Below are 23127 nucleotides of genomic sequence, written 5' to 3' on the forward strand. Positions count from 1 at the left end.
CCGCGGGGGGCGGCCCGGGACGCCGCTGGCTCCCGTCGGGGTGGGGGGTGTGCTCTCCCCAACGCCCCTCCGCTCCCCAAAGAGCAAAAACCACTCGGAAAAGAAAAAAGCTCGGGAGCTTTTGCAAAGGGGGCGGAAGAAGCCCAGCTCCTTCCCTCCGCCGCTCCGCGACCTTCCTCCCCTTGCGGACCTTCTCCTTTTCCTTCTTCTCCTCCTCCTCCCTCAGCGGCCGGTCACGCTGCGGGACCGCAGGGCAGCATCCCCCCGGGAGCGGCAGCACCTGGAAGAACGGAGGCCACGTTGTATTTTTGTTTGGAGCCCGAGGCGGCGCCGTCCCGCCCCTCGGCCGGGTCGCGGTGCCCGCTCGGGGCGTAGCTTCTCCGCTCCTCCCCGGGGCGGTGAGAAAGAGGAGGAGGAGGAGGAGGAGGAGAAGAAGAAGGAGGAGGAGGAGGAGAGGGAGGAGGAGGAGGAGGAGGGTGACTCGGCCGTCCTTCCCCCTTCCCGCGGGCTGACCCCACTCGGGTGGGCAGGCAGGGCGGCGCGGCTGCGGGGACGTGCCCGGCGGGATGCGGGCTTAGCGGCGGTCCCGGCCGAGCGCAGGCCCCGCCGGGCTGCACCTGGCTTCGGGGGGAGCAAAAGGGGGGAAGCGGCCGCGCTCCTCCGCCCGGGCACCCGCCATGGAGAAGCGAGGGGAGGGCGAGCCGCTCTCCCACCCCCTGGAACCGGAGCCCGAGCCCGATCCGCAGCCGGCGGCGCCGGGGGAGAAGCGCTTCAGGCTGTGGTACGTGGGCTCGTCGTGCCTGGACCGGCGGACCACGCTGCCCATGCTGCCCTGGCTGATGGCGGAGATCCGCCGCCGGGGGCAGCGGCAGGAGCCCGGCGGCGCCCTGGGCAGCGGGGTGCCGGCCCGGGAGGTGCTGCTGCTGGTGGGTTCGCCCACCTTGCGCTGCGTCCCCGCCGGCCCCGCCAGCCCCGGTCGCGCCGCCGGTCGCCCCGCCAGCCCCTCGCCCGCCGTCTTCATCTTCGAGCACAAGGCGCAGCACGTCGCCCGCTTCATCCACAACAGCCACGACCTCACCTACTTCGCCTACCTGATCAAGGCGCAGCCCGACAACCCCGACTCCCCCATGGCTTGCCACGTCTTCCGGGCCACCGACCCCAACCAGGCGAGTGGGCAAAAGGGAAGGGGGGGGGTGAGGGTGGAGTAGGGGCGCTGACCGGGGTCACCCCCACCCCGCTTTGCTGCTTCCCCCGACGGGACCCCAGGCGCTGCCCTCCGAAACCGCGGAGAGGGTCGGTGTGCTCGGATGGGCTTGCGGGGCGCTGGGAGACCGGTACCCCTACACGCACCCACCCGCCGAGTGGGGGGAGTCAGCCCGGGGCTGGTCGTGCCCGCTGGGCGCTCCCCTGGGGGCAGCCGTCCCGGGGCTGCAGCGCCCCGGGGGGAAGAGGCGGAGGAGGGGATGGGGGGTGTCACACAATCCCGCGTGGCCGTGGGGTGCCGTGTCACCCCCTGTCCCGAGCTCTCGGCCCACCCGCCTGCCAGGCCGGGGGGTACCAGCCTCTGCGGGATGCGCTGGGGGATGGAGCCCCTTCCTTTCTCCCTCTCCCGGGGGCAGCCTCGCGTCCCGCCAGAGACAAGCGCACAATTTATGAGCAAAATGCAGGATTTGCTTTAAACTGTCCTTAGGGCGGCATAAATGTTGGTACGGGTAGCCAGGACAGTGCTTTCGGGGCTCCAAAGACACCCCCCCGCCCCGTGGCGTGGAAACCATCGTTTGTGACTGGTGGTCCCTGTTTTGCTGACGGGTCACACTAAGGACACCTGGCTGTGCTCAGGCACACTCAGCAGTGCTACAAACAACCCTAGGTTTGGGTGGAGACATTGTTGATGAGGTGCCAACTGGAAAAAAAGACCTAACAGTAAGACCGTATTTTCCTGACTCTTTACAACAGGCTTTGGCTCCTGCATCAAATGTGCAGCAGACGGCTCTCGCCTCCCTGTTGAGGGCTATGGGAGTGATGGTGGCTTGACGAGTAGGTTTGATCACTGATTTAGCGTGATGAGGGCAAGAAAAAGGCCTTTCAATAACAATCCTTTGATCGAGTAAGTTAAGACACCTTCCCCTCAGGTTTCACAGACACGTATGGAGGAAAAACGCATGCAATTGGAAACGCTGGATTTCACTGAAAATTTTAGCTGACTTACTGGAAGTATTGAACAGTTGCTTGGGTTTCTTTTGGTTTTCAGTTGTTTGGTTTGTTTTGGTGTTTTTTTTTTTTTTTAAGTGAAGAGAGTGGGAAGTATTAAGAAAACTGAAAAGTTCTTAGTATATTAATTTTTATTTTGAGCCAACATACTGTCAGAGATTATAACATTGGAGGGATTTAGATTGTGTACATAGCTTGGCTTGAGCCATCATCAAAGACAGGACAGGAGATATCCCAAGTGGAGGGTAACTACGCATAACTTGTTGGCAACTGCTGCCACCGTTGTGCTCTGCCAGGAGAGAGCACGCAGAAAGAGCATGAAACGGAGGGGATCGTGTTTGGCAAGGGAGGAGCCAAAATGGCCCTTTAGGAGTCTGACCGTATGGACTGAAGGGAATCAAGGTACCTGCTATTGGCAGATGCTGAATCAAATTTATTTCTGGAGTAGGTCTGCTCTGGTACTGTGACTTTGTAAGAAAACCTCATTCTGTAAGATAGTGGATCCCTATTAGTCTTGTGAACACGTGAAAACTACATGCGTTTACTTTTGGGAGGCTGTTTGTGAGTAAACCTTTTGTCCATATATCTTCCCTTCTTTCCTCATGGAGGAAAATGTCCTTATGTGCATGGAATTAAATCAGGTTGATACTTTAGGTAAAGCCTTCCTATTGAAGGAAGTTATTAGTACGAACAAGTTCCCGTTTACAAACTACTGTCTTGTTCTGATAGTATAGTCTAAATTTTATCTGGCAAGATGTTCTTTATCCTTGTTATCATTAATAAAGAATAAGTCACTTGCACGAGGGTTATTGAGCACATGATTTCCAGACAAAGAACCACAATAATGGTAGTAGATGCACCGCCTGTGATGTGATTCACAAGTGACTGACTAACAGGCAAGGTGGTTTTTTCAAGGCATCAAAAGGAAAAGAAGGTGGAATTTTTTTCACCCTTCTGAGTTTTGTTACCAATCATTGAGGCTTGGCTGGCGAAGTCTGTGCAGGTTGATCTGTGCTTAAGCCTAGTCCTGAGCGGATAAAATCAGGCTGCAGGTTGCTGGCTCTGAAAATCTCCCTTTGAAGCTCTTAATTGTTTGTTATAAAATAGATGCCGTTCTTGCACACTTGCAAGATCTTCAAGTACGTGCTTCTGTTTCGTATTGGTAATGTGAGCCTCGTGGTGTGTATTAGCTTAGAAAGTATTTTTCACAGCTGTTATTTTAAGACGACCTCATTTTCCATCTTGGGCCACAGGCGCTTCCAGCCAATGTCCGTTGGCACCGCTGCAGAGAGGAGTGGGTCCTGTCCTCTTCAGGCCTTCTTCCTTCCCCTCGGCTTTGTCCTCAATGGCAGGGCAACTCCTTGTGCAGCCGCACGGCAAACAGGATCAGGGAACTGACTGGTGTTAAACTGGCTCTTCCCCCCGACCTTTGCTGGATTAGTTCCAAACCGCTTCCCTCGTTTGCTTTACCGTGCAACCCTAATACCGTTTTACGTCAACGCGGGTAGGTTGGAGGCACAAGGTAGCGGTGAGTTGGCCAAGAAGGGGAAGGGTGGGATGGCCTTTTCAGCGGTTATACTGACTTCAGACTAGCCGGAGATGACTACAAAGCTGTGGTGTTATCCGTCTTGGCGGTATTAAGTTCAGCTAAATCGCCCCGGAATGAAGGAAGGGTGGCAGGAGACGTCGTGTGGTCTTCTGAGTTAGAAGACAGCTAGCCGTAATTTTTTTAGTGGCGGATGTAAACGATGAAAGTGAGAGGATAACAATTGACTTCCAAGAGATTACCGCTAGCGCGGTTGTTCGGAAAAAAAAAACCCCAAACCCCAAACCACCACAATGTAGTTGAGAATGAAAATTTTGGCTTCAAGCCCACTGCTTTGTCCACCAGCGGTACCGCACGGTGTTGGGGATGCACGTGCGTTTGCTGTGACCACGAAAGGGACTGTTACTCGCTAAGACAAGCAGTACTTTTTGCCAGTCCCTGCAGGTTTCGTTAGCAGATGACCAATAAAAAGCCAATGCAATATGTGCTCCGCTAACATCAGGTGGGAAGATAACGTCTTTTAATGTTACTTGCTGTGAAAAAGGAGAGAGTGAGGGCGTATGAAACCTCTTTACGTTTTATTTGAAAAGCCTGAAAACTGGGGCTAGAGCTGAAAAGTAGGAGCTGGTGGGTCGACTCCTGTTCTGGAGTAGTACTTTGGCACAGCGTCAAACCCAGAGCTCAGCTGTCAATAGAGGGGGTGGGTGTCTCTTTCTTTTGCCCTTTAATTACCAGGGAGAGAAAGCTTCTGGAGCCATCTGACCGGTGAGGATGGGAACAGAAGGTTTTGACTTTTTTTTCCCCTCAGATTTATTACAGTGTTTGCCGCTGCTCATAGCTTTTCAAAGCAGCAGCCAGCTGAAGTGGATGAGGGTAGTTGCCTGTGTTAGTGCTGGCTAGTAGCTTCTGAATAGCAGCCAGAGGTTTGTTAGTTTTGTATTGCTGTCATTTGAGAATTATCTGGGATGCGTGGAGTCTGTCTGTAGATATCAGATGACAGCATTGTCTCATTTTATATTTGGCAGGTTTTCTTCACAACCCCAGGAACAGATTTCTTTTTTTTTTTTTCTTTTTTTTTCCTTTTTTTAACAAAAAACTTGGGAGTTTGTAAATATAGCAGGCTTACCCTTCTCCCAGCCACCAAGGAGAGCCCTTTTGATCAGTGTCTTCCAGCTCAACTTTAACACATTGTTACCGTGAAATACTAATTTCATTCTTTAAACCCAATTTTAGTTGTGTGAAACAAACCAATGCAGTTTGACAATTGCCTGGAGTCCCCTGTTCTCTAGGGGAGAGGCTTATGGTCTGATCCCTTTCTGCATTTTTGAAAAAAAAATTACTATACTGGTCTAGACTGTGCATTTTCTTCTTGAAACATGAAAAAGCTTGTTTGGGGGATCTCTTTTTTTTTTAACATGAACTGGCATCCTAAATCTAATTATACTGTAATTGATTCTTATTAGTGAAGATAGTTGTCTTCTCCGGTTAAGCAAGAAGTTGATGCATTTCGTATTTCTTTTAGAAACCTTATAAGCAATGATCCAAATATATTGTTACGGGGTTTCAAAGCTAATCCAAGCTGGTTTATGAAAGAACAATGTTCTGGTGCACAGACCTCAGTAGGGTTTAGCTCTTGTGTGTATAATCTGTAGCCGGGGCGTAACCACGCATTAGGGGGACCAGGCTGTCTCAAGGCGAAGCAGAAAGAAGGGAGCAAACAACATTTTTAACTTTATTTTGCTGACAAAATAAAGCTGTGATAAGAAGTAGAGAGGTAGAGGGCCAGAGACAGGAGCCGGAGGCCGCCTGCTCGTAACCCCGATCCCGGCTCTGTCATCCCTGCACGGGCTAAAAGTCAAAACCGTGTGTCTGTTCCAAGAGCGTGTTAATTGTCTGTTCGGTAATGCATTTCAGTGAAGCCGTAAGAGAGTTTATTCTGAAAAACAACAGTACAAAGTCTTTAATTTTACTTATTCAAAGGAGGCTTTTATGGTGTAATAATATCACATTCTGTAAGGCTTCTTATTGAATAATGTGTGCTAGAAACGTTTGAAGAAGAAAATTAATGAACTTTACATCCGTATTTTTTTTTTGTGCTTTGATTTTTTTATGTGACATTGGAGCACGGGCTAAAATATTTGGGAAATTAAGGAAATATTTGGGATATTAAGTACCTGTGTACAGCATTGTTGCAGTTCATGTTAAAATGTTGCAGAGGTTGAGACATCTGATAAGCCGCATTTCGAATAGGTGTAACAGACATGATAAAAAAAAAAGTTGGGCTCTGGGTTTTGAAGGGTTCTGCAGGAAACAGGAGAGATGCAAACTTTGGATGCTAGATCGACTCAAGCGCACTTTGACTGCAGAGGAAAGAAACAATGCTGTTTTCCATGAAAAAGATAGGTTGTCCCAGTTTTAGCAAGAAAACAAGTCTTGAAGAGGCCGAAAGAAATTTTTCTCCAAGTTTGTGTGGGTCAGGATTTCATTCATGGGTTGAGAAACTGAAAAGCGATGACTCAAAACAAAGCGTGGATGCTAAAGGCTTGCAATGAATGCGGAATTGTTCAGTGGGCGGCCTCATTATCTCCAGCCCACGTGGGCTATACAGCCTCAGATGAAAAGTCCTGCACTCCCTTATTTTGTTGGGGTTTTGTTGTTTGGTTTGTTTCTTGAGGTTTTGTTGTGGTTTGTTTGTTTTTTTTTAAGCAGCATCTGACTTAAGATTTTGGAAATGGAACTGAAAGTTGAGAGCTTAAGGTTTCATTTTTGTTTCCTTGATGATAGATTCGGCACTTTTTTTTCTGAAAATGAGAGTGCTTCTCACTTTAGGCCTGTAAAGCTATCTTTAAGTCCCAGTTTTGAACATCTTGTCCGTGATAACTTTCCCAAACAGAGGAAATAATAAAAATGTTAAAATTGTTAACTCTTTCTAAATGCTCGTAGCCTTTTTATCCCTGATAAATGTTTAGGAGAGAAGGGAAGGAATGGTTTTTAATATCATGTCTGCTGTGTTTGTAGAAAAAATCATTCATTTTTCCTTTTGCAGTTACTGAAAAACACGCCATTATTTGGAGAGTAGAAGTGAAGTTATGGAGGATTGTATTTTCAGAAAGGCAAAATAAAATATAGAATGAAAAATCATAGAATTGTCTAGGTTGGAAGGGACCTTTAAGATCATCTAGTTCAACCATCAGCCTAACTCTGATAAAAACCATCACTCAACCATGTCCCCCAGCACTATGTCTACCCGTCTTTTGAACACCTCCAGGGATGGTGTCTCAGCCACTTCCCTGGGCAGCCCATTCCAATGCTTAATAACCCTTTCAGTGTAAGAATTTTTCCTAATATCCAATCTGAACCTCCCCTGGAGCAACTTGAGGCCATTTCCTCTTGTCCTATCGCCTGTGACTTCGGAGAAGAGATCAAGAATATATTAATTGATGTGAGCTCACTGAGAGTCGCTGGAGGTAGTACAGTGACCAGATAGTGTGGCTATTTTATTTAAAAAATGGAGCTTGTGTGCATCTGTGCACACCAAATCAAGGCTCCTCTTCTGATTATCTGTTTCTACATTTTTCTGTCCTGTTTTTCAAATGTAGAGGCAGTTTCTTCTAAAAATAATCAAATAGAAAACTGACTTCCCAAAGGTTTGGCTAGCTCATGTATGTCTTGGCAACAGGGAGAGTCTGATTTTTAGGGATGGTAAAAATCTCAGACCAAAATGCTTGAAGTTAGTGTCTGTAGAAGTGAATGCTAAAAAAGATTCAGTTTCTAAGCAATCATCGCAGAATAGTAGCGTGACTGACTCCTGCCCATCTCTGCTCTTTGTTAGAAGTTGGTGCAGCACTTGGTGTGCAGAGCTCACCCTTCCTTGCATCTCTTCCGTCCGTCTCTTCCCCATTTGCCTGGAACTCCCTGGGCATCTTGAGTTTCTCTGAGGTGAAGTGGTAAGCGCCGCAGTGTATTTTGGAGGCCGATCACGGCGATCGGTATGTAGGCTGTAGGTCATGCAGAATTTTCAGCAGCGTTGGCATGGTCCCCCTCATGGCACCAGCTGTCCTCTGCCACCTGGTTTTGTTTCCTTTGTGGTTTCAGATACTATTTCAAGTTCAGAGAGAAGAAAAAAAACAGAAGAGTTTATTTCTGTGTGGCTTTTATCATTTGTCCTGTATGTGAATTGTGGCATTGTCTACCTTCGCGTTCTGCACTGTTCTGTGGCATCTTTAGAGACCACAAGGAGATGACTGGGTAGAAAGACCTACTGGAAGTCTTGTATGGGTCGTTAAATAATGTGGCGTTTGGTGGCAGCTGGAAAGCAAACTTAAGGCAACAAAGTGAAGTGACTTAATTCATAAACAGGATCTGTGCTTTTCTGTTTTGTATAGACTGTAACATAATATCTATGACCTTATGTTCTGACACAAATAGGTACATCAAGACCATATTCAGTAACATGGGCTCCAAAATAAATTAGAGCGTCGCTAATGCAAGATGGTGTATGATCATGTCATGAACAACTGTACCTGACCTGAAGAGTCCTTCAAAGTGCAAAAAGGCAATACAGAATGTCAGAGAGGGGCTGAAGGCACAAAGTGTGGAAGAGGTTACCTCAGGTTCTCAAGAAGTATGTGACTTCCTGTTTTGTGATCTCTTTTGGGTACCAGAGAACCTGCATCAGTTTTGGATATGCAGGTTTTCATCCATGAACATGTTTTCTTTTCCCTTTCCATGTGCATTAACTAGTCTTAGATCAGTGAGGTGGGCAAATAAACATACTCGGTGGTCCTGGAGATCTGAGAGTACTCTGGTAATTCAGTCTTCCTCTTGGCGTTGGTCAGGGGAAGGCTGTTTGTGCTGTAGTGGATGAGTTCTAATAGTGTATTTAGGACTACAGGGAAAAGGACATAAAACTTAACTACGTATCTTGAATAATCCAGTCAGTCTTCATTCTGAGCCCCGTCATGCTTTACCAGTGCAAAACCTGCCATCATCTGAAGCTGTGCTCCCTCACGTCCACCTCCCTGCAGCAGCCAAACCACTTGAAATGAACAGCCTTATGTCCTGGTGTTCGAGGAAAAGCCCGCTTAAAGCCATCCCTCCTGTAAGTGGAATCTGCTGCTTAGTCCTCCCCCTCCCTGCTGCGGGAATGAGGACTTCCAATGAGAAGTTAACTGCTCGGTCCTCTTCTGGAGAGGATGCTGCTGCTGGATTTTCCTCTGCTCTCCAAGCAGACCCTCTGTGGCCAAAAAAAAAAAGGAAAACTATGGCAGCAGTGGGGCCTCTAGGTATCATTTCACCCTCCCGAGAGGAAATGCTGTGTGTTGGCTCAGCTGCAGTGTTTAAACGTGACTTCTGTGTCCTTCTACAAGGTTTTAGTTACTTAAGTCAACTGAGCAAAAACCTGAGATGCGTACTTCAAAGGCTGTCATGCCATGAAGACTGTTCAGCCAGGGTAGGTGGGCAGTACACGTATAACTTGTCTTAAATTTAATTTTTCTGTTCAGAGCCTCTGAGAGATGTCACGAGCTAATAAGCAGTTTCCTAGATGCATTACAGTTCTCTCCAGTTTATGTCATTCGTCAGAGAGGCAAAGTACTTCAGTTGAACCACTGCAACAAGAAAAATGATACTTTTTTTTTTTAAATGGGCTCTTGATGCCGTTTAGAAATTCACCTTAATGTTTTGGAGGAATTGTATCTAATAAACCACATTTCCTGACTTTGTAAGTTACTTGTAATAGTGAGTTATCTTCATCTTCGCTCAAATCTGGTTGCTTTCTCACTGAATCCATAATTTCCTTTTTTTATTGTCTAATCTTTTCAGAATTAGATAGGCTTTTAAAAATGATCTCTTCTGGGAATTTTGAAGGGCAGTATGCTAAGTTTTTTCTTGTTCTGCATCTCTGGAACCACTAAAGATAAGTGAAATTCTACAGTATTGAGCACGTGGCACTTTTCTGAAGGATTAAATTAATTTAAAAGGCAAACATGAGAGAGATCCTTATTCAAAGCCTGTGTGAAAGACTGTAGAAGCCATTAGATAAGATAAAACCAATACCATAAAAGTGTCGTTTTCCCAATTCCACCATCCCTGGCACTGTGGTTTAACCCTTCCCATTATGGCTGACTTTATTTTAAGTGTATTTCGGTTGTACGGTTCATTTTTGCACTTTGATAAACCTTAACAAGCAGCTTGCTCCATTAAAGTGTCTGGGGTTATGTTTTATTTCATTACTCCTCTTGGCAAGGACGTGTAGATCTGCACGGTGCTGTTTAGAGATCTTTGATGCATCGAAAAACATGTTGTGGGAAGTCAGAATATTATCCTCTTGGGCATAGCAATGACTGCTTTCCAGACTGTTCCCAATTTTGTTTTTCCTAGCAAAATTAATAAATATTTATTTATTTTTTTTTTTTTTAGGATGCTGATGTTAAATATTTTTCATGTACTCTGTGACGCTGATATGGGTTTCCTGTTATGTTCATTTAAAAAAAAAAAAAAAGAAAAAAAAAAAAAGAAAAGAGCAATGTCCCAGGAACTTCGGGAGCAGTCAGTGGTCTGTGGGTTCTTGAGTATTTCTGAACCGAAGTAAATACTCGGTAACAAGCGGTGAAAGACTAGGACATGCAACGCTAACTCGCTGAAACGTATTTTTATATGCCTTCTCATAGTTTGTTTCTTGCTTTGGCTTGATTGTTCTTAACAACTTGATCTCAAGTTACAGTAGGATTTCTAAATAAAAATAGAAGTAGGGTAGCACACATTTAACAGAGCCGTATTTGCCGCAGAGGAACCAGTTGCTTTCTTTAGAACGGCTGGGCTGGAAGGGTAGAAACCAAGCGGCACTTAAACTCCAGCTAAACCCTGCGCTGAAAGCTGGTGTGTGACCTTCAGGTTGGTGCCCACGGTGGGCTGCAGTGCACACGCAAAGCTCTGCCGTTCCTGCCCGCCCCAGCCTCTGTACCAGTCTCCAAAAGTTATGGCTTCGGTAGTCTGAGGTGAAAAAATTAATTCCTGCTAGTGTGCAGATTAGAAAAGAGAAGGGTTTGTGGGTACGACCTGCTGCCATACTTGGCATGGAGATAGATACCAGACTGCCCTCGGTGTCATGGTACTTCTGTGGCAATCTAAGCAATTTAGGATACAAATTGCCAAGCAAGCTATCGTAACTACACTTAAAACAAACAAACAAAAAAACCCCACCATAATTTAAGATGTTGAAATGTTGCTGTAATGTGCAAATCCTATAGCATCTGACAGGAGAGCTTTCTATGGGAAATAGAGCTCTTCCTGAAACATTTTAGGTTTAGGCTTGCGTACAAGACTTTGGTTTTTATGGAGGAAGATTTAAAACAAGCATCTCTTTTGTAGAAAATACTTCTGGCCTGACTTTGTGGTCGTACTCAATGTGACTCCCTTAATTTTCGGTGCAGCAGGACTGCGAGCTTGAGCAATATAAAGCAGTCTGTAAAGAGGATCCACTTTTTTTTTTTTTATAAACCAAGTACATTATAAATAGAGGCAAGATGTTGGCTTCTCTTCAGCAGCACTTCTTCAGACGAACCTTGCCAAAAGAGAAAATCAAGCGGGCCTTTCAGTAAGAGCAACACATCATACTTTTGTCTGAATTATTCATGAAGAAACACACCCAGATTATCCACGGCATATGTGTGCATGTATTCAGATTTAGCCCTGAGGAAATTTGCTGACCTAAACATGGGAGCAGAGTGGGAGCAAGGCAACATGATTAAAGCCAGCTCAGAAGGAGTGGGTTTACATCCTGGCACTGTGCCTCGGATTCCCTGTCTGCTTAGTGCTAGGGAGAACTAAAAATAATATCTGCAGTTTAGTGGGGTGGCGTGAAGTTTACAAAATGAATACGCTTCCTCCAGAGTGACCTTCTGTCTGCAAAATCACCGCAGAAGGCAGCAATGTAAAAAAAAAAAATAAAAAAATAAAAAATTATATAGAGCACATCAGTCAATCTGTATGAATGCTGGGTTGTATTTTTATTTTTTTGTTTGTTTGCTCACTATGCAGGTTGTCCTTAAAATATACAGCATCGCAGTTGGGAGTGTGAGAAATGTGGAGAGCAGCCCAGACTGCTCGATTAATGAGCTTGGGGTTTCTTTATGTAACCAAGTATTTTGTTTCTGTATGTTCACCCGCTGCTCTGCACTTCATCCGTTTTACTTAATATCATACGCTTGCTAGTTGTTTTTGTTGTATGGGAATTTGAAAGGGAACTTTCTGTGTTTAGTGAAAATTAATAGCTTAAAACTTCAGCAGTCCTTTTCAGCGATACCATCGATAGAAAGCTAACCAGAAGCTTAGCTGTAGTGCCATTTTGTTTCTTATCTGAGTCTAAATTTTTCAGATTTGACAGGCTATTTGTTACGGTTCTGCTCCGAGTTCTCACATGACCACCATAAAAAGGTCAGGTTTTGAGAAGACAATTAGTACTTGACTTCTGTGGCACAACAGAATGGATGCTTCAGCTGAATTCTGTTACTTCTGTCAGCCTCAGGCAAGCTAGGGATTTATATGTATATGTTTATTACCTATTAGATAACGCATCACGTTATAAACTGGAGTATCATAAGGTTTCCTATTATGCTAAACTAAGATTCATTCTGATACTTTTCTTCAACATGGCAGTGCTAATTCATTGTTTGCCAACCCAGCCTACGATATTGGATGGTTTTTAGCTATTTAGTCCTGCTGCTATGCTTTGCAATTGTACTGATAGATTTTATACATGTAGTACACCGCCACTTGAAGAACTCCCGCAGAGTTCCCCTGGCTTTGATGCTCATTCTGCAGATTTTGAAATTCTTGCTGTAACTCTGTGGGAAACTCAACATGCTCTGTGGAGCCCCATGGATTGTTGCCGTCCTTGTAGGAACACAGCGCCCAGCTCGTGCATGCCTACGCAGCTACCTACATAATAGGTAGCACCTAATAAGATAAAAACATACTGGTAAAATGCTCAACCGTGCTATATATTCTAGCCTTTGTGATTTGAAGCATGCATGAAGCATTTGATCACTAGCCTAGTGATTTGAAGCATGCTCGCATCTACATCATGCGCTTGAGTGAGATTGCTGATGTCAAGTAATACCAGGTAGGATGTAAGGTTTAAACCTAGGATCACCTGAGTTTATTTATAAAAAGTTCAAGCCTTATTCCTGTGTAATATTCTTCTTTCCATCGGTTATAAAGTATTTCATAGAATCATAGAATTGTCTAGGTTGGAAGGGACCTTTAAGATCGAGTCCAACCATCAACCTAACGCTGCCAAACCCACCACTAAACCATGTCCCCCAGTACCACGTCTACCTGTCTTTTAAATACCTCCAGGCATGGCGATCCCACCTCTTTCCTGGGCAGCCTGTTCCAGTGTTTGATAACCCTTTCTGTGAAGAAATTTTTCCTAATATCCAGTCTAAACCTCCCCTGGCAGAACTTAAGCCATTTCCTCTTGTTCTGTCACTTGTGACTTGGTAGAAGAGACCGACCCCCCCGCCTCTCTACAGCCTCCTCTCAGGTAGTTGCAGAGAGTGATAAGGTCTCCCCTCAGCCTCTTTTTCTCCAGACTAAAGAAACGCGGTTCCTTCAGCTGCTCCTCATGACACTTGTGCTCTAGACCCTTCACCAGCTTCGTTGCCTTTCTCTGGACACGCTTCAGAATCTCAATGTCTCTCTTGTAGTGAGGGGCCCAAAACTGAACGCAGTATTCGAGGTGGTGTCTTAAGTCTGTTACCTTTGTAACACAGGGAATGACTTCCTTTCGAGCCAGTACTGGGCCAGTTTGTTGGGAATAAAGAGTAGGCTTCACGGTGTCCTGTTACACGGGTCAATTAATTGACTTGAGCGTCCTGCTGCCACGTGGGCTCCCAGCCATGTTACAGGGAGCAGAGCACGTATATTGTAATGCATCACTGCTCCTGGAAGGGCGGCTGCTCTGTACCCACCAAGAGCCCTGCATGAAACTATGCAGGGTCCGCTTCGTGCTTTCATCCTGGGCTTAATTGCTTTGGGTCGGTTTCAGGGGACTTTTCAGGATTCAGTCAACAACTTCAGGCTCAGGACAGAGAGCCCTGCTCTGAAATAGGAACCAAGTCACACAAGTCGTTCTGCCCAAATTGCACAGTGTTTTCCTACAGGATCGCCAGCTGCTGGGAGATCCTACTGCTTTGCTGGTCTGTAGCACGTTTTGGGTTTTATACCGCTCTAAGTGTCATTTTATCATCAAATATAGCAGTCTCTTGCTATTACTGTGTCATAAAAATCATGGTCTTGAAGTTTCTTGTTTCTACTAGTACCGATCATATTAAAATGTCAAAATATCTTTCAGCTCAATTGAATAAGGAGGTGGATAAGGATGTGACAGGCTTCTAATTCAGATTCAGTACATGGTGCTACTGTCATTTGGAGCCCTGCAGAGTCCTAAGAAAACATAAAAATTTTTATTGGCACGTAGATTTGCTGGCTTTGTTAGTTGTATGCACCAGGAGCGTTCCTCCAGGGGAGCACATTTCTTAAAAGGATATTTTCTCTAGTTGATGCCTGTGAATGACCATGATGAAGTCAGGGTTAGGAACCGCGACATGAAGGTAATGGGGAATCTGGTACAGAAATCGGAGCTGCCCACAGAGCGGTAAAGAACGTAGATGACTCTGAAGATCCCTTATTGCTTGTCAACAGATGCGTTAGTTTTCAAATCTGCAGGCTTTTCCAATCTTTTTACCGTATGTGTATACAAGGCTACTGCTTGTTATTTTCTTCTGTCATGTCTCTTGTTCTTCCATTTTTCTCAGCTCCTTGAAAGCGTCCCAGTCCAGGATTATAATCTTTTTTTTTTTTTTTTTGCAGGAGGTATCTGTACTGCATGCAGTACTGTTAACTATGAAGATTCATGTTTCTGACCACAGGAAAAAAAACCCACCATAATAATGCCTTTCCCCTACTGCTTCCCACAAGCCTGCTGGTCTCAAATTAAAACTTGAAAGAAAAAAAGCCATTAATTCTTTTGATTGCATGTTGTCAGGAGCTGAGCTTTTCAGATGCAACTATCAGGGTTATAAGTATTTTAAATTTATTTCTGCTCATATTGCCAGTTCCAAGTTTCACGCTGTAGAAATACCACATTTTTTTTTTTCACCCACCCGTTAACCTGTGGGTTTTTTTTAAATGTATGTTCTGGTGTAATGGCTGTTCACTGACTAAAAACCCGAACAGAAAATTTTATGTAAAAATAAGCATGCAGGAGTATAATTTCAATTTTAATTGGGCTGTTCTAATGTTTTTACTTGCTCAAAGTTCCTTTGCATTTAAAGTTTGTTTTCACCTACACACCCTATTTAAAAAGGCACCACCTGGCACGTGTTTATTTTTAATTCAAGACTGCATATGGCCGATGAGAAGTGAAAGTTAGCTTTCTTGGTGATCAAGGCAGTCGTATCATGTTTCAAGAAAGAAGGTCTGAGGAACAAAAAAAAAACCCCAAACAAACAAAAAAAACCAACCCCAACCCCTGCTATTGAGGGAAAGGATGCTGTGCTGTATGGTCAAAGGCTGTAATATTAGCAAAGTAACTCCTGGAGCATGACGTGAGCAGCTTGAGTCATTTATAGCTGGTACAGAGACAAATTGCTGCTGAAGGATGCTTGTTATTGCATGGCTGATGCAGCAGCTGGTAGATTGCCTGGTTAAGAGCAAAGTAAACTTGAAGCCGGTAAGAACTGCTGTGAAAAAGTACACTCCAGATAAGCGTACTTTAATTTCTGGAACATTTAATTGGTTCAGCAGCGTTTTCTAGTGCCTGAAGTTTTTCAAATTGTGCAAACATATTCATGACATTGACATAATTACCCCTTTCTAATGTATTCTTCTCTATGAATCCACTAGTAGTAGTAGCAGAGGACACTTTCTTTTTTTACTGTTAATACAGTTATGGTTCACATATCAGATTATAAAATTTAATATTTGTCCTTGAAAGTCTCCTGACTATTACTTCTCTGCATTTTAATGTAGGTTGCTGTTGTAGGTCAGTATACTGATCTTGTATCTATCTATCTAATGAGGTTTGAATCTGTTTAATGTGAGCCTCAGAGCATGCTTTCCATGTGACTATGTAAAAATTCATCCTTTCAAAAATTTGTATTCAGTTTGTGGTCTTTGAACATCATGTCCGTTGGAAGATTGTTTCGACAGATTAAAAAGTAATTATTTTTTTAGAGCATGTTTAACGCCTTATGATAGGCATCCTATCAATCAAATACTTTCATATATAAGATACTGTTTGAAATTTGATTTTAAGACAAAGAGGGCTTCTACCTTCCTTAATAATGCCTTTACCTCCCAGCTCCCAAATGCATTTTTTCTAAGCAAGCTGACTCAAAACTGAACGTCAAGAAAAGCTCGCAAGCCCCTGCCCCGGTGCACTGTGGCAAAGGGTGAGCAGGTAGGGTTTTTAACAAGCCCTCGGTTCTTTGAGTGGTGTTAAAGAAGGTTTCAAGTTCACGGGACTTGAAACCGTGTATCACAAATTTTCAGAGAGCCATTTCTGAGATGGTACGGCAGCACAGGTTAAAGTTAGGGGGGGAAAAAGGGAGCGATTCTGCTTCTCCATGAGGAAATTGTCATGCTTCCATGGGGATGCTTGCTTGGGTCTGCTGGAGGAGCAATTAGTAGCAGTTTGGAGGAAAGGGAAGCTTCTGCTGTCCTGCATGGTAATCAGACTCCTGAGTAATTAACCAGTGACTGTGACAAATATATTCCTTCAATTTCTTGAATCACATTATTTCTAACACCAAACATGGTTAGTTGCCAGTTTGCTTACAGATGTAGTGTTAACAACTTTACGGAGTAAATAACTATCTAAATACCGTCTTGGGCATCATACCTTCCGTTAGCCATGTAACCTCTTGTCTTTTTTCCTTTTGATGCTCTTTTTCCTCTTGGCTCTATTTTTTTTTTTTTATTCATCTTGGATGCTAGTTGATCAGAAGGGTTTAAGGTTATGGTTATTCATTTGTTTTTCTGCTTTATGGAAATCTGCATAGTTTGAATAGAGTAACATTAAGGGAAAAAACCCAAAACATAGTAGTTAGTTATTCAAGTAAATTACTTCTAGGGCCTCACAAATTCAAGGACCGTCGAGAACCTGACCCTTGTCCACGTCACTTGACCCAGGAGCTCAGAGTGCTACAACAGGTCTTCATCACCCATTTCATCTGGTCGCTTCTTTCTGTCAACCTGGACGGTCTCAGTCTGTAGCAGCGACGTAAGTGACAGTATGCATCAGTGCACCCCTCTTGCTCCAGCCCACGGAGTATAAACTAACAGATGGCATCAACTAAGGAAAGAGAAGATATTAACAACATCAAAAATTAGCATATTTTAAAGGGTGCTGTTGCATGAAAATGTGTCCGAATAGCTCAAGCATGGAAATTCCATTCATAAAAGTATTATTTCTCTGTGCCACTGTGGGATTTTTGGTATGTTGGAAATAAATTTATAGAATTAAGCTAGATAAAATCTTTTAGAGGTGAGTAAATTTAAAAGAAAGTACTGATTGTGTGTGGGTTTTTGACTTTATGTGCAGAACGCTTATTAGGACTATAAAAAAGAGCAGATATGTTTAGGAATAGATTGAGTCACTAGCAATGTTTAATAGTCCAGATTAACAAAAATACCTCTTTCGAGTCTTTGGGGAGCTCTAATTCTTGTGCATTTCTCCAGCTCTTCTGTGAAGGATGATTTTGTCTCTGTAAAATTTCCCTGCAGCTTCTACCTTTATTATATTTTCTTAAGCATAAGTGACTTTCACTTTCCTCTTTCAGATTCTGAATGTCTTAACGTTTTTATACAAGAACTGCATCTTTTGCTGTGCACCCCAAGAATTCCCCAACGCAAGGGTATAAAGGGGAAACATCCATGCTTCGCAAAAAGCAACACACAGGATCGTCTAGACCTTGGAAAGTAATTTAGATGTGCCCAAGCGTGGCTGAATTTTTCTAGCTGGTTCTGCAGTTTCCCATAAAGGAATGTGCAAATGTTACTGATGGCTGCTTTGAACAACATGAGTCGTATTTCAACAAATGTCAACCTCTTGCATGTAGGACTGATCCTCTTAAAATGTCCAGCTCCGTGTACGTTATGTAAATAAGTTCCTTATAGGAATCCTATAAGTCTTTCCTGCTAAATCCTTTGTTGAGAATATGCAGCAGGGATGATATATATAATTTCTAATGAAGTACGTTACTTCAGGTTATTTCCTAGCTTGCAAACAACCTTTCTGTGTGACCTTGCAGTCACGCTGCCTTGCTGTGAGCAGCAGTTCCTGGTTGAACTCGGGACACAATTGCCTGGTGTTACAGCTGGGCTGGCAGAAAAAAATGCCAGTTATTGCACAGAATACTTTATTCTGCTAAAATCTGTACACTTAAATACTTTGAAGACAAGATTCTTTCTGAGATTATTTCTAAAGGCGCAGGCCTTTCAGGTGTTCTTGGACAAGGCTAGGTGACTTCACGGAGTTGGCTCACACGTATGAATTTTCCAGAAATTGGCTGCAAGCCCAAAATTTGACGGGGAAGGTTAATCTGAAGAGCACCGTAGTTAGGTCTTGTTTCCACATGAAAGCTTTTTGTAGTTTTTTATTTTTATCAAGACCTTTAAAAACGTTCCTTTGCTTTACTTGTTAGCCGCTTTAAGGCGTGCTTTAATAGGAATGTATCTAGAATGTCACCTATCCTCTTCCAGAAGACTTTCACTTTATTAAACATCAACTTTAAATAATTACAGAATATTCCAAAAAGCTGTTACCCGATTTACCACAAACTCGGGCACTCAAGAACCTGCTATTAGATCTTTCTTCCAAATACTTTTTTTAGTAGGTTGTGATTTTATGTGACATTCTGATAACTTTTGGGGATCTGTTGGAAAAAGCAGTTTTAGTAGAGTTATGCCATAAACCTTAATGGTGAGGATGTTGCTCTTTCATGAAGTCCCTTTTTTGATTGTAGGAGCTCCTGTAGATGGCAGAGAGCACAAAGAATCTGTAAAAGATAACCTGGCCATAATTTCTTGTATACTTACTGTTTTTACCAAATGGTACAGATATTTGGTATTATACATTGATGTACTTAACTGCTTTGAAGGGTTTTCTGAGCTACTTATTCCCATAGCATTTAAATGTTTTACAAAAGCATTATTAAATTTATTTTCACACTTGTGAGAGAAGGGAAGAGATGTCTAAATTTGGGAGGGTGGGGGGTGAAATTCCAGGAAGGGATTTTTAACTGACTAGAAATAGAAAATATCTATTATGTGAATGCTTAACTTAGAGTGTTTAGGAACTGTCTCATCAAAACAGTTGATAGTTCTGACCCTCTACTCCGCTCTGGTGAGACCCCGCCTAGAGTATGGTGTCCAGCTCTGGAGTCCTCAGCACAGGAAGAACATGGACCTGTTGGAATGAGTCCAGCGGAGGGCCATGAAGATGTTCAGAGGGATGGAACACCTCTCCTATGAAGACAGGCTGAGAGAGTTGGGGTGTTCAGCCTGGAGAAGAGAAGGCTCTGGGGAAACCTTATAGCAGCCCTCCAGTACCTAAAGAGGGCCTACAGGAGAGATGGGGAGGGACTTTGTAGTAGGGCATGTAGTGATGGGATGAGGGGTAGCGGCTTCAAACTGGAAAAGGGTAGAGTTAGATTAGATAAGAGGAAGAAATTATTCAGTGTGAGGGTGGTGAAGCACTGGAACAGGTTGCCCAGGGAAGTTGTGGATGCCCCATCCCTGGAAGTGTTCAAGGCCAGGCTGGATGGGGCTTTGAGCAACCTGCTCTAGTGGAGGTATCCCTGCCCATGGCAGGGGGGTTGGAACAAGATGATCTTTAAGGTCCCTTCCAACCCAGCCCATTCTGAGTTGAGAAGAGAAATGATTTTCCCAGTAAAAGAGCGGCTGGAGCCGGGTCATCCTGGGTAGAGCGGTAGGTTTGCCACCCCCCCCGCATCAGTCTTGAATGACCTGTCACGATTGTAATATGCATACACAAGGTCCAGAACAGTTGCATAATCCCTGCTGTGTCTTGGATGTTGACTTTGTAAGCAGGGTAGTTATACAGTGTTTTTGCATGCATCACCAACCTTTCAGAAGAAGCAAATTAGAGAAAAAACCCAGCGCTTCATAAAAGAAAAAGCTGATACCCACAATAATTGTTACAAACCTTGCTATATCCACTGCAAACGTCTGTCTCTTTTGAGCTAATTGGATAACCGATGGTAATAGGAGACTCTCATCCCCCATTGTTAATGGGAAAAAACCCAACAAAACACCCCGTTGTTAATTTTTCACAAACGTTTATTGACAGAAAATGTTTTGGATGCTGGAGTGAGAATTATAGTGGGTACTAAATTCTGCTTCCACCTCATCTTTGCCTAATCCCATTCCTTTGCCATCGCCGCTCCTTCACAGTTTGCAGGCTGCTGCTGCCATGCTTGCTTGCACTCAGCATGACTCTAACTTCTCGGCTCTTCTTCTGATCTTGGTGTTTTTGTCAGTCTATTTGTACTGGCAGTCCCTCATCTGATACAGGTCCTCATCAATCTCTCTTGCTTGCTTTTACCTTGTTCCTTCTGCCATGTGTTTGGCTGCAGTCCCTGTTACTCTTTCAGCTACGCCTGCATTTCTTTCTCTTCTCTCAATCCTCCCTGGTCCCCACCTTTCCCTCTTTCACCTCCTTGGCTTGTTACCTGAACTCAGTCTTTCCTTCCCACTCCTGAATTTGTGGACTCAGTTCATATTGCAAATCCACTGTGAGCTGTGTTTGCAGTCAGAAATCACTGAAGGTTGGATGAAAATATTTTCAAGATCTGGTTAGCATCCAGGGAATGTGACCACTTTATATATCCACTTATTAAAAATACCTGTTAGCCAGCGTTTTGCAGAGATTTATAATTTGGATAGATTTTGGTGGAGACGAGAATCTCAGATTATACACAAAGACCAAACTGAAGAGTTTGTGTGTCCAAATACCTTGGAAGAGTTGCCTGTGGTGATTTATTATTATTTTTTTTTTAAACAGGAGCCAAAACCCAAAGAAAAGCATAGTATAATAGTTCGGTAACTGAACTATTTTCAAGATTTCAGTCCAGAAAGCTTGGCAAAGTTGTGATCTAAAACTGGAGCCTTGTGGCATGAACTATTGGCTTTACCTGAGCATCCTTTCATTTCAAGAGACATAAGCAGTCTTTATTTTAAAGGCGTTGACTGGGGAAAAAACAATCCAAAGTGATTCAGTGGTTCCCAGTGATAGGACGAGGGGCAATGGGCACAAGCTGGAACACAGGAAGTTCCATTCAAATATGAGAAAAAACTTCTTTACGGTGAGGGTGACAGAGCACTGGAACAGGCTGCCCAGGGAGGTTGTGGAGTCCCCTTCTCTGGAGATTTTCAAGACCCGCCTGGATGCAGTCCTGAGTAATGTGCTCCCTGCTTTGGCAGGGGAGTTGGACTAGATGATCTCTAGAGGTCCCTTCCAACTCTTACAATTCCATGATTCCGTGATGCTCTTCCATAGAGGAATGGGCATTATTTTGTCAAATATGTCATCTTGTTTTTCATGCAGATTTTCTAGGGTGGAGGTGCAGGGTGTGTGTCTCTTTCTGCAAGACGTTTTCAGCTCAGAAGTGATGAGAATTTTACCAGAAGTGTGAGGGGGGGTTGCGGGGGGAGGAACGAAGCTGAATGTGTTATGAATTAATTTAGTCTCAGACCTGGGTGTGTGGAAATGAGTGATTACGTATGTAAAAAACACATTCAGATTTAATATAGTGAATGTTCTCGGGTTTTGTGCTTTGGGTATAATAGAAGAGACAGCATCTTGAAAGGAGAAATTAAAGCCCTACTAGTTTCTGTTATTACTCTGAACTTTAGACAAAGATTTCCATCTCTTACACCAAAATTGTGCTAATACTCATTAGTAAAGGGCTCCATCTTTTCCTGGCTGGTGCTTACAAGTCTGTATTACAGGCTGATAAACTGCCATTTGAAATTCTGCTGGTCAGTAAAATCAATGGAAAGCTCGACCCCTTCACAGAAGAACATCCGTCCCATGGACGTGGGTTGAATAGGGTCAGAATTTCAGCTCCTTCTAAAATACAAACGTTAAATGTGAGGTGGTTCTCCGGAAAGAGTTGAACAGATGAGAAGATGGGTAGCTTGCCTTTTTGGCCTCCTGACAAACCCACATTTCTGCCACTGGTTGGCAGTTCACCCTAATCCAAGCCAAGATGAGGTGTATTTTCTCAGATGTGGGCAAGAAGCATGTGCTCACACCTTACCGACTGTTGCTAGATAAGGCAGTGTTACTCTGTGTGTGTGTGAAAATCCATCACTCTGCTTTTTTTTTTTTTTCCACTCGAGAGACATTTTTTTACTGCTGAAATCTACAGATGGCTTTTGTATTTTGAAAATAAAAGGCATGCAAGTTATTCTTAAATACTTTTTCCTTTGAACTCACCAGGGCGTTGGACCTTGGTGACCCAACAGCCGCAGATTTGGTGGGCAGCTGGTTTTGCTACTGACTTCTCAAACATTCAGGTTTCTGCAGGCAGCACAGTTCTGCTGCTATTGAAATTTGCCTGTTTAGAAGCATTATTTCCTTCATTTTTTACAAGACTGTTTTGTCTCCTAATGTATTTTAAGCACCAGAGCACTGTAGTTTCCCTCCAGATGGACTGATGGACCAGCAAGAGGAATTAGAGAGGAACCCTAGTCTTTGGGGTAGGGGAGGCTCTAAAAATGGAGATTTGTTTTTGAGATCCTCTTCAGGAAGGATGGAAGATGGTGATGCTGTTATCTGATCCTTTTCCCACTCTCTCTTATTCTTATTTCTGAACAAACAGGGGGGACAGAGCATCTGCCTGGCAGAGCATCATTAGGGTTATGAAGAAGTAAACCTCAGCAGATGTGCTGGTCATCCCTTGTACCTTAAAAGTAGACAGTAAAGGCCGAATATTTGGACTGTGTTGTAACCCATGTGTGTGAGGTCCAGTGCTGAGCCTGGTTCTGAAACAAGAGAGCCCTAAAGAGATGCTTTTCAGGTCAGAGTAAAACTCGTAGGTAAATGCACAGCTTAGCCATAAGCATCTTGAGCCAGGAGCGTTATGTATGTTCCCCTGATGTTATGGAAAAGGTCGATAAAAATACAGCCTAGTTCCATAGTATTTCAAAACAGCAAAACTGGTAAATTAGAGATGCCAGGAAATACTAGAGCTAATGAATCCCCTACACAGTTGAGTAAAAGTAATTTCATTTTAAAGAGAAAGGCCTTCCAGTAGCATTAAAAGTAATTTCACAGC

General features: G+C 43.8%; 1 protein-coding gene across 2 annotated transcripts in view; it reads left to right on the forward strand.

Annotated features, from left to right (window-relative positions):
• Positions 1-400: 400 nt before the first annotated feature.
• Positions 401-23127, forward strand: part of TBC1D4 (TBC1 domain family member 4) — a 120183-nt gene continuing 97456 nt past the window's right edge. The window contains exon 1 of one of the 2 annotated variants that reach the window (XM_074152315.1): positions 401-1166. In XM_074152315.1, the coding sequence (XP_074008416.1) occupies positions 678-1166 (489 nt within the window). In that variant the 5' untranslated portion in view covers positions 401-677. The remainder of the gene's footprint in view (positions 1167-23127) is intronic. The other variant, XM_074152306.1, reaches the window with a different exon arrangement.

The sequence above is a fragment of the Numenius arquata genome, chromosome 1 (assembly GCF_964106895.1).
Source record: "Numenius arquata chromosome 1, bNumArq3.hap1.1, whole genome shotgun sequence".
NCBI lineage: Eukaryota > Metazoa > Chordata > Aves > Charadriiformes > Scolopacidae > Numenius > Numenius arquata.